Consider the following 12,123-nt stretch of genomic DNA (forward strand, 5'->3'; position numbering starts at 1 on the left):
TCCTGAGTATGGGACACTTTGACGCTTGTCTCAACAATTACCCTCTGCGTGCTGCTCATACATTCTGGTCCTCGCAGCTCAAGGTCACGCTCAGGCCCACACACACACACGTCGCGTAATTGCCATTCTTGTGTGCGCACAAATTATTAAGGAAATACGAGGTTAAGAAACGTGGTGGTGGACGTCATCAAGGGACGCACCACGCGCCTCACCTCGCCCGCGGTGCACTCCTCACTTCTCGCAGGCCCATCCAGCACCAAGGTCGCCCGGTCCCTCCCGTATAAAAGGCCGGGCAGCCAGTTCTTCAGCGTTAATCTTCGACAAGCGGGCAAGGCACTGGCACGATGCGCTCCCTTGTGAGTATTGGTGGGGCGGGCGCGTAAACACGTGTGACTGTGTGTGAGTGAGTTGGGCCCGCGTGACGAGTGACTGTAAAGGGAAAGTTTTTAAGCGAGTAGTAGACACGTGTTCAAGCTGGAATAGCGAGTGGTCTCTTGTTGTAGTGAGGCTGTGATAGAGATGCGTTGCATTTCATTGAATGTTTGATGTACAGAATTGTAAAAGGTAACATATCACATAGATTAGTATACATAAAGTACAATCAGAACTTGCACAAAAAAGTTGAGGCATGTTGTGTGTTAGGTATTATGCTTTTTTTCATGTATTGTACATCATTCAGAAGGCTGTGTAAATAGCTGGCGCGCTAAAATGAAGGATGTGATGGAGCGATGGTGGTGGTGGTGGTGGTGGTGGTGGTGGTGGTGGTGGTGGTGATGATGCCTTGGTCTGCGGCCAGCAGGAGGTTAGGGGGTCAGTGGTAGTAGGTCACGTTGTGGTGAGGAGGAACCGCAGGTTTTGAGGTCGGTTGTCAGAGGTGATGAAGGCCTCAGGATTCATGTGTGTGTGTGTGTGTGTGTGTGTGTGTGTGTGTGTGTGTGTGTGTGTGTGTTTGTGTGTATCAGTTTACGTCAGGTATTAAGTGTTGGTTGTTGCAGGTGATTGTGAGTGTAGTACTTGGCGTGGCCTTCGGCGCCCAAGTTTTCCCTCGCGACACCCCAGAGGTGGAGGCAGCCCGCAATGCCTTCATCGCTGAGTACAACCGCCTGGCCAGGCTGGCGGCGCTGGCACCTGACATCCACATCTACCACCGCGACCGCGTGATGGACCCCGTCACCAATGTTCCTCAGGCCATCAACCCCCCGACCTTCAACGCCTTCTCCTTCTCCGCCAATCTGGGCACCAACGAGCATTTTGTGCCTGGCCCCAACATCTTCCCGGGCGCCACACACATGGCAGGACACCTGGCCGGACACCAGGCCGCGCCCACCCATAAGCCTGTGCTCAAGCACGCCCCTCGCCCAATGGTCACCGCTGCCCCCCACCGCTTCACTGCCGTCAGTCAGACGCCCCTGTTCGATCTCGCTGCCGAGGAGCCAATAATGCGCTGGACGGGGCCTTTTGCTGACGAGGTGCCTGCCGGTCTTAGCGGACACGTGAGTGAGACACCCAGTGTTGTCGCCGCCAAGGCCGCCCATTTCCGAGCCCATGCCGATTACTGGAACCAGGCGAACAGGAACACTGCCACCCAGCGATGAGGAGGCCAGCAGTAGCAGCCCCAACCGACCCTTCAGGAGCCCCGGGGAGGCCCACGCAGTCCCCGGCCCGTGCCAAAGATGACCCTTGTAGCCACGTCGCCATCGCATTCTTAAAACTTCGTGGCCCCGCGTCACACTTTTCTTTCCTTCCCAACTTTTCTCATCACTCCTGAATCAGTATTTTCTAAGTTCAGATCGCCTCTATGTTGACTTACAGAGTATATTGTAACGTTTACATGTAGCGTCATGTTTTCTGTGTATGTATGTATGTATATTTGTGGTAAGAATAAAATCCGTCGACGGTCATGTAAAAACTATTCCTTTTCTTGCTGACCTTCCTTACAAGAAAGTGGGCGGCGCGGAGCTCCGCGGGGCGTGGGCGAGCATGGGCGAGGCGGAGTTGAGCTGAGCCGGGTTAAGAGTCTGGTGGTTGGGGAGGCGGGACTTCAAGGTCACGAAACCAAATTATTGGCTTGGGTAGAGGAAAAAAGAGTTGCCCTGCTACTCTATTACTTTGCCTTTCTGACTGACATTGACGTCATCACGCGTCTTGCTCGTTTATATCTGTCGATTCATAAACTTGCATTCATGTGTACATCTCGCTCCTTGATACTCGTTTTGCCAAATATCGATCTCCATTTTATGACTATATGTTAGGCTCAGACTCGCTAGAAATGACCAGGGATGTGGGAAGACGCGTTTGTTGGCGCAGTGCCATTGTGTTTCCTGTGAGATGGTGCGTGATTGAAAAAAAAATACTTAAAAAGAGATAGGAAGGGATTAGTTCTCAAATAGAATGTTATATTAATGGAATGGACTCCGTAATCAGATTGTTAGTGCTGAGTCATTAGGGGGTTTTGAAATATTGGACAAACTCATGGATGGGGATGACAGGTGGAAATAGGCAGGTGTTTTTCATACAGGAACTGCCACTCGAAGGCTGGATGGTTCCTTTTAGCTTCACTTATTTTTTTATGTTTTAATGAGACTTATTAACTCTAGACAAAGACATTTAACTCCTTCAGTACTGGAACGCTTTTTTTTTTTTACCATGAGTTTTTGTGTACGATTAGACGATTTTATTTGCATTAGGAAGGGTCTATGGAGATCAGAAAATCAATGGACAGAATCCTCACTATTTTAATGCCCACATAGGTTTCTGAAGTTGTATAAAATCGTCAAATAGTAACCAAAATTAATATGAAAACGCGTCACGGTACTGAAGAGTTTAAACACCACGAGGACACGTGTACTGCAGGTGTGTGACTACGAGAATGCAACACCTGTGGAGGCTTGGAATGTGCCGGCATGCTGCTAAGTCGATGCGTCACTGGCGGCACCACCACACCTGTCCCTCACTACCCTCACAAAAAAAAAAAAATGGAAAAAAGAAAAACTATAGCAGCATGTTCAAAGCGCAGCAAGGACGCGGCAGGCAGGAGTCCCGTACGCTGCGTCTTACTTATTTACTTACTTACTTATTTGCTTGCTTGCTTGTGGTCTTATCCTCATCTCTAACTCAAGTAATTTGTTTATATCAGCCTTGTTATATCTCTCAGGTGGTAATGTAAGTAAAATTATTAGGGTTCTAGATGAAGGTAGGACGGGAAGCAATGGGTTTACGCTTACATTCTATTCCCAAGCAGAGTAATGTATGGCTTAAAAAAGATAGATGAATATATGGATAGAGATAATGGTACATATTTATTTATTTGTAACAGGTGGCACGTGTAAATCTATTGGTATCCTGCTGCTCCTCTCCTGGTATTTTCTTGATTTCGTTTATTTTTTATTTCTTATTTTATTTATTTATTTATTTTTATTTTATTTATTTATTTTATTTATTTATTTTTTTTTTTTTTTGCACACTCTTAATCCGACAAATAACATGGCAAGACAGCATCCACATCAGTAAGTTACAGGATGTATCAAACATACACGTGTAGCATCACGATTTAATATCACTCACCCAAGCAGCAGCAGCAGCAGCAGCAGTAGCAGCAGTGTTCCAACAAAGTATTGCACTGGTTTTGCTGTTGATTTATGTTTGTACAGGAAATAAATAACTCAGTATGACACGATATTTTCTTTTAGATATTGATGAAAAATTATTGCATCAAGTTAACAGAGGAAGTGTATTTGTTGTTGTGACCTTCACGCGCCGCCGAGATGAGGATGGAAACTGCCGGCGAGATACAGGCAGCGCAGGACACGCACCGCGCCACACCTCACCACTTCACACCACACCACACCACTTCACACCACACCACTTCACACCACACCACACCACACCACTTCACACCACACCACACCACACCACACCACACCACTTCACATCACATCACGTTACACCACACCACACCACACCACACCACACCACACCTAACTATACAAGCCGGTGGCACTGTGAAGAGGCGAGCTAGGAATTAAACTCCTTATATCCATTATGTTCATTTAATGCATTCGTCTGTTTGAATTGCCTTTACGCGAGAGCTCTACCACCGCACACTGGCGGCTGCTTCTCCGATGACTCCCCGCCAGGCGATGGTCAGTCACGTGCACCTAATGAGGGACGTGGAGAGAAAAAACGACCAGCCACGTAACAAAATATAAATGGACAGTGTAAGTAACCCGTCTCATGTCTACTTGAGTCGTCGCCGTCCTCGTCCTCGTCCTCGTCGTCGTCGTCGTCGTCGTTCTCCCCCAGACCTCCTCCCCAGCCTCCGTTACCAAGGCAAATGACAACCGTAAAACAAACACGTTATCCTCATCGCTTCCTTCATGACGCCGCGGAGTGAGTCAAGGTGGGCGTGTGATGGCAGGCTAGAGTGACGTGTTTGGTGTGTGGGCGTAGGTGATGTGGTGCCTCAGTGTGGGCGTGGGTGAGGGCGTGAATTGACAAAGATGGACATAAGGAGATTTTTTTTTTATTTCTTTATTTCTCCTTACTTCATATCTTTTATTTTTTTATTTATTTTGTTTATTTATTTATTTATTTTTTTTATTTACAATTGATCGACCTGTTACCCTTTACATGTTCCCTTCCAGTCTCTCCATTTATCTACCCATCCCGTATTCTTGTCCATCCATTATATAAGTTTCACTCCATATCCTTCCTCTTTCCATCCACCCCTCACTCCTTCCATATACTCTCATTCCACGTCCGCCATATTCTTTACCCCATCCACTTCCTGCATTAGCACCTCAATGGAACTTTTTTTTTTTTTTTCTTGTCGTAGGCCACCAAAAGAAACATCAATCTAGCTCATCTGTATACTTATTTCATGATTTTCTTTCATCCCCTGCGTTTCCATTCCTTTCTCCTTTCCTATCCACCTCCCACACATACATTCTATTCCTTTCCTATCCACCTCTCACACGTCCATTTTTTCTCCTTTCTGTCCACCTTCTGCACGTCCATTTTATTCTTCTTTCCTTCCATCTCCTGCGCGTTCATCCTATTCTCCTTTCCATCCATCTTCTACACGTCCATCCTATTCTTTCCATCCAGCTTCCCACGTCCATCCTGTTCTTTCCATCCATCTCCTGCACTTCCATCCTTTTCCCTTTTCATCCACCCTCCACACGTTCATCCTATTCTTTCCATCCATCTCTTGCATCTCTATTTTATTCTCCTTCTCTCCCCTTCACACAACACTGCTCCCCACCCTCCCATCCCTGTCTCCTTGCTTCGTTGCCCTTATTCAAATCACCTCACTTCCCTGGACCCGTTGCAGGAAGACTGTTGCTATCGCCGCGCCTGATGCACGAGTCACGAACCTTAGAACTCCACCGGTAATTGCACGCATTAAATATATTTTGTCCGCCTTATTTTTTCTCGTCCCCACGGCTCGTCAGTTCCCGTTGGGTGGATAGTCCGGTTAGCCTCTAGATTCTCCCTCCGTCTGTCGTGTTGTCTGAAGTGAATTTCGAGGGACACCTGGCTGGGTTACGTTCTCAAGTAATTAGTGTGTGTGTGTGTGTGTGTGTGTGTGTGTGTGTGTGTCTGTGTGTGTCTGTTTCTTCCCTCCATCCAGCTCTCCCTCCCCTCCCTCCCGCCTCAGCCCCAAATAGTTGTCACGCCAGTTTTTGTGACTGAGTATATATATGAGTGAGTGTTTTATGTGTCCTTGTTCGTCCGTGTTAGTGTTTGTTGAGCTTGGGAGTTGGGGGTAGAGGAGGGGTACTGGAGGGGTGAAGGTGCACGTGTTCCAGGCGCCGGCACGTGAAATCAACCGTGGGTAGTCATGCAAGAGAGCACCCGCCCCGCAGCCTCACTCAGGGCCGAGGTGGGGGGGGGGGGCGCGGGTGTTCCCCTCCAGGCACACATCAGCGTAAGAACCCCGTCAGGTGGGATCAGGGGAGAAAGTTACTGACGTGAGGACAGTCTGAAGGAGGGGGAGGTGCAGGTCCACTCGGGAAAAAAAAACAATGGAGATAAATGATAACAATATTTTTCCAACTCCACGTCAAGTCATTACAAGGTGGCCATTCATAAATCACCGGGTAGTTGAGTGTAATGAAGGTAGAGAATCTTTTTGTCTTGCCAGCGTGATATGATCTGCGTCAGGAAAAGGTAAAAGGTACAGTAGTTTTACACCTCCACGTCCAATTCGAATTTCTTAAGTGCTCTTTCTAAAATCATCGAGTAATTTTAAAGCAATGAAGGTGTAGAAAACCCTGTATTCTTTCGTTTTATATGCAAGAGGGGAAAACTAGCTATGGCAACAAAAACTCTCAAACAAAAAGGCCCACTGAGATACCAGTCCACGTACAGGGTCAAGAAAGTTCGCCAAAAGAATGGGATAAGTGTCTTCAAACCTTGCTTACTGTATGGTGATTTTATATAGCGTCAAAAACATATGTAAGGATTAAAATCGTGGAGACTCTAGTCATTAATCTTCTGAGCTCCATAGATCCTTTCTAAAATAGATTAAATCCTCTAATCATACCGAAAACTCATGGTAAAAAAGAGTCCCAGTTCTGAAGTAGTTAAATGCGTTCATCCTGAGGGAGTAACCTGGTAGAAGCGTCGGTGTGTATGGTGGCGCGCTAGGAGAGTTTTCATATTTCAACACTTTTTCACGGTTAGCTCTCTCTCTCTCTCTCTCTCTCTCTCTCTCTCTCTCTCTCTCTCTCTCTCTCTCTCTCTCTCTCTCTCTCTCTCTCTCTCACAATACGTTTAAGAATTTTCCTTTTTTCTGTTACGTCATTATCGTTTTCAATATTAATATAGGTTTCTTTTCTTTTCCTCCTCCTCCTCCTCCTCCTCCTCCTCCTCCTCCTCCTCCTCCTCCTCCTCCTCCTCCTCCTCCTCCTCCTCCTCCTCCTCCTCCTCCTCGTCTTCATTATTTTTACCATCCTCCTCCAACATGTTTTTTTTTATTCCTTCTTTCTTTCTCATATTTTTCCTTCCTTTTCTTCGAAGTCTTCACACACTCAGTCTCCCTTTCCGTTTCCCTGCGTTCTTTCCTCCTTCTCTTCCTCCTCCTTCTCCTCCTCCTCCTCGTTTTCCTTTTTTTTTTTTTTTACTTCATATTTTGCGTTTACTCGTGCATTCTTTCCTCTTTCACATCCTTCTCCTATCCTCCTCTTTTTCTCGTGGTCTTTGCTTACCCATGCCATTCTTTTTCCCTTCATTCTATGCTCCTCATATTTTTTACGCTTATCAACGAAAGACAACCATCTCTTTCTTCTATGTCTTCTCGCACACTCGCGCATCCCACATGGCCAAGGAGAACCGCCATAGATGTGAGTAAATATGCCTCCATGCTCACGACGGCCAGACTAGCGTGACAGTAACACACCTGGCGAAAGAGTAAGTCCCTGCAGGCGCCACTCAGACTCACCCGCTGGTATTTATGCGGCGGCCTCCCCGTTTTGTTGCTTGACAGACGCGGCACGTGATTCACTTTGTAATTCTTGTCTTGCTTGCGTCAGAGGAAAATATAGAGAGATGATAATAAGTGCCTGTGTGTTTTTTCTTTGGTGTGTGTTAAAGAGACAGAGAGAGACAGAGAGAGAGAGAGAGAGAGAGAGAGAGAGAGAGAGAGAGAGAGAGAGAGAGAGAGAGAGAGAGAATTGTGGATTACCCTCAGCATCAGTGAAAAAATAATGGAAAGTAAGAAAAAACTGGTCCTCTCTCGGCCAGTCACGAGGGTAAGTGATCTTCAGGAGCAGAAATTATGATTATGGATGGTAATGTGGGCCCCCTCTCCCTTCCCCTCCCCTCCCTCTCTCCCTCTGTCTCTCCCTCCCCGACCCTAGTGAATGCCGCCGAACAGTTAGTGTTGTTGGTGTTGTTGTTATTATTATTATTATTATTATTATTATTATTATTATTATTATTATTATTATTATTGTTGTTGTTATTGTTATTGTTGTTCTTGTTCTTGTTATTGTTGATTTTGTTGTTTCCGCGAAAGAATCAATGAAGATTCAGTCACTACAGTAATTATACGATCGAAAAATTATTGATGGTGCTTGTCCATATGTGTGTGTGTGTGTGTGTGTGTGTGTGTGTGTGTGTGTGTGTGTGTGTGTGTGTGTGTGTGTGTGTGTGCTCTTCGACTACAACCTTTCAAAAGAGATCAGGTTTTCTGTGGTATTACGCATCTTTATCATTTAGGACACCGTCATCACCAGCACTAATAGGTGTTGTAGCAGTAGAAATAGTAGCAGTAGTTCCTGTCACTATATCATGAGGAAAAAAAGGAAACATACCACAGCTTATCACGAGACGGTCACACTGTTCAAACGAGCCAGTGCGGAAGGAGAGAAAGCAAATAGAAATCCAAGGTGGGACTATGTGGAGACAGGCCCAGACCAGTGTCACGAGGCTGGTGGGAGGAAAGGGCAGGCAGGCGTGAAGGAAATGTGGAAGGAAACGAGTAAGGTTAAGGGCATGGCGATCAGGATGCGTGAAATAGATGGATAGAGGAAGGGAATGAGAAGTGGATGGAATGATAAAATTGTGAACTGAAATTGAGCTTGAGTGATTATAAAGAAAAGGATATAAAGATGTTCATATTGCTTTCATTTTTTGTATATTCGTGCATGTCATTCTTGTGAAGTTTTGTCTTACGAAGAACCGCCGTGGTACAGTGGAACCATGCCTGCTTTGGGGTCTGAAGGGTCTCCAAGCGCTCGGGTTCGAATCCTGTCCACGGTCCGAGTGTAGGCTGGGCTTCCTCACTCGGGGCAACGGTTTCCTAGCGGGTGGGTTTTGAGATAGGAGGTACCACAAAAAGTATCCTCTTTCGCCCATAAATTCCCGTGAAAAGTCCACATGGTATAAATAAAAAAAAAAGGATAGCAACACATTCCTTTATCCTTGGTTGACTTATTTCTATTAAACTGTTCCGCACAATTATTAATAGACGATGGAATAGATCAGTGGTTTCCCTATTCATTTATTTAACGTGTTTTTCTAAATGATTAAGAATTCGTTAGGTAAATTTGATAGTGTACAAAGACAGGTTAGATTAGCAAGTAAGTACTTTGCTAAAACGAAATTATGAATCACATCGCATCTTTTTTTTTATATGAGGAGAAAATTCCATGATGAGTTTACTTTCAAAAATTTAATGAAGCTAATTTGATGTTCTACGAAGCGAGGTTTGGTTAGTATTGACGTGCATTGCGGTGTTCAAGGTCCTGGGACTGTTTTTTCCTGGTAGGCCCGAACGGTGCTCATATAGAGTAACTGGTTTTAGTGAAGTCTTGTCACCTTACCTTACACCTCAAGTACTGCCTGCTGACCAGTGGCTCGCGTCTCAGAGGTTTGTTTATTTTGTTAGTAATGCTGTTGTTGTTTTGTTGTTGTTGTTGTTGTTGTTGTTGTTGTTCTTATTATTATTATTATTATTATTATTATTATTATCATTATTATTATCATTATTATTGTTATCATTATCATTATTTATTATCATTATTATTACTATTATTATTACTATCATTATTATTATTATCATTATCATTACTGTTATTACCATTGTTATTGTTATTGTGATTATTGTTGTACCGCTACCATTTCTTAAATAGAAGGGAGAAAACTGGCCAAAGGCAACAAAAACGGTAAAACAAAAAAGCTCGCCGAGATGCCAGTTCCCGAACAAGGTCGAGAGAGTTTATTACTAATACTACTACTACTACTACTACTACTACTACTACTACTACTACTACTACTACTACATCACTACTACTGCTGCTGCTGCTGCTGCTGCTGCTGCTGTCGTTGCTGCTGTCGTCGGTGATGTCGTCATCGTCGTCGGTGACGTCGTCATCGTCTTCTTAGTAGCAGTAGTAGTAGTAGTAGTAGTAGTAATAGAAGTAGTAGTAGTAGTAGAAGTAGTAGAAGTAGCAGTAGTAGTTGTTGTTGCTATTGTTACTTATTACAAGCTGCTGCAGTGGCATTGTTGTAGCGGCGACGGTGTTAATGGCAGTAATAACAATAGTACCAATTATTACCCTTCCTATTGTTGCACCATCGTTAGACACAAAGCCACGCCGTCCGTTCCGTGGCTTGTGTGTTCCTGTGTCCTGCCTGCGGTGGGGCCAGGCGGCGAGGGGCTGGCTGGATTACTACCACCGGTCCACCGCAGATCAAGCAGCTAATGGTATACAGAGCGTGTCAGCCTCACTGTGCCTTCTTACTCACGCTTCCCACATCTTTCTCTCTCTCTCTCTCTCTCTCTCTCTCTCTCTCTCTCTCTCTCTCTCTCTCTCTCTCTGTCACAAATCCCTGTGTTTCGTGATCACTTCCGCTCCTCCAACCTTCACTGTCTCAATCACTTCCCTTTTCTTCTGTTTCTTCCTGATTTCATTATATACTTAAATGATTTACTACTGTGATTTTGTTTTCTTTTCTTTCTTTCTTTCTTTCTTTCTTCTTTCTTGATCCCACTATTTTGTTTTGTGTGTTGTGTTTCTTCCGATTTTATCTTTATGGTCTTTCATTTGATACCTGATCTTTATATTTGCTTTCTTCTTATATTTTTCCTACTTCCTGATCTCAATACATAGTTTTAAGTTATTTTTTTTCTTATTGTCTCCCTCAAATATTGTCTTTTTTTCTTATTTATTTTCACATTTGTTAGTTTTATTTGTTTTCCTATTTTATTTCGTCAGATTTATTCTTTTTTTTTTTACTTTTTCTTCCTGATATCATTACTTTATTTCTTCCTGGTGTTTTTTTTTTTCGCCCACTTCTTATATCTGATCTCATTCCTAAGTTTTATTTGTATTTTCCTTTTTTTTCCACCTCGGTACTGTTTTATTCCTCTTTCCTAATCACAAGATCTAGTTTTACGCGCGTGATTTCCGACAGTGTTTCCTCCGCGGGGCAGAACGAGTATCACGTTTGACAGGCAGCATTTGTTTTTCTCCTCCATTCTGAGACGCAGGAGGGTGGCAGGGAGGGCCGGGGTCACGTGGGGAGATCCAGTCCTCTGCTGACCTTCATTCGCACAGCCACGCCTTCTTCCCTATCACACACACACGCACACACACTCCCTAGAGATGCCTTTTTCTTTTCTCTCTTCCTTTTTTATTCCTCTACTCACCATCACCCGCCCATCTCCTCCCTCTCTCTCTCTCTCTCTCTCTCTCTCTCTCTCTCTCTCCCTTGGCAACCTCCAAGTGAGTTAACAACACTTTTTTTCCCTCTCTCTCTCTCTCTCTCTCTCTCTCTCTCTCTCTCTCTCTCTCTCTCTCTCTCTCTCTCTCTCCTCCGTGACGCAATCTTGAAACTTGCCAATAACTTTTCCTTTCTTTTTCGTTCCTTCTCTACTGTCTCGTCTTAGCTTTTTTGTTTCTATATTCCTCCTCCTCCTCCTCCTCCTCCTCCTCCTCCTCCTCCTCCATCTCCATCTCCATCTCCATCTCCTCTTCTTCCTCCTCCTCCTCCTCCTCTTCTTATTTTCCTTCCATCCGCTTCAATAATAGTACCCTGTCAGTCGCTTTCACTTTCTGTCCGTTCCCATTTTTCTCTCTCTCTCCGTATATAACATTTCATACTCTCCTCTGCCTCCCCCGTCCCCTTCCTCCCTCTCCCAGCTCACCACACCTGAGGCTTTCAAGGGCAACAGGTAACCGGGTATGCTATTGAGGACAGCCTTGGATACCCTGTAGTTATTACATGACCGGTCACTGTACGTACTACTTCGGTCACTTCCCTTCCTGGCTCTCTCTTCCTCGTGACCTTGTGGTGAAGTGCTCGGAACCTGCTCATTTCATTGATTCATTCGCTCGTTCTCTCGTTCTCTCTTTCGTTTGGTGTGCGTTTTATTTGTCTTGATTTGTTGATGTTATTCCTTTTTTCTTTTTTCTTGTTCTTCTTGTTCGTCTTCTTCTTTTTTTCTTGTTCTTCTTGTTCGTCTTCTTCTCCTCTCTCTCTCTCTCTCTCTGTGTGTGTGTGTGTGTGTGTGTGTGTGTGTAATTCACTGTTTGATCTGCTGCAGTCTCTGACGAGACAGCCAGACGTTACCCTACGGAACGAGCTCAGAGCTCATTATTTCCAATCTTCGGA

General features: G+C 44.7%; 1 protein-coding gene across 1 annotated transcript; it reads left to right on the top strand.

The window, feature by feature from the left end:
• The first annotated feature begins 223 nt into the window (after positions 1-223).
• LOC123498767 lies at positions 224-1,909 on the top strand. Its single transcript, XM_045246183.1, has 2 exons — positions 224-356; positions 996-1,909. Exons 1-2 carry the CDS (start codon positions 345-347, stop codon positions 1,593-1,595), a joined length of 612 nt encoding a protein of 203 aa, XP_045102118.1. The 5' UTR covers positions 224-344; the 3' UTR covers positions 1,596-1,909.
• The last annotated feature ends 10,214 nt before the right edge of the window (positions 1,910-12,123 follow it).

This window comes from Portunus trituberculatus, chromosome 48 (assembly GCF_017591435.1).
Source record: "Portunus trituberculatus isolate SZX2019 chromosome 48, ASM1759143v1, whole genome shotgun sequence".
Classification (NCBI taxonomy): Eukaryota; Metazoa; Arthropoda; class Malacostraca; order Decapoda; family Portunidae; genus Portunus; species Portunus trituberculatus.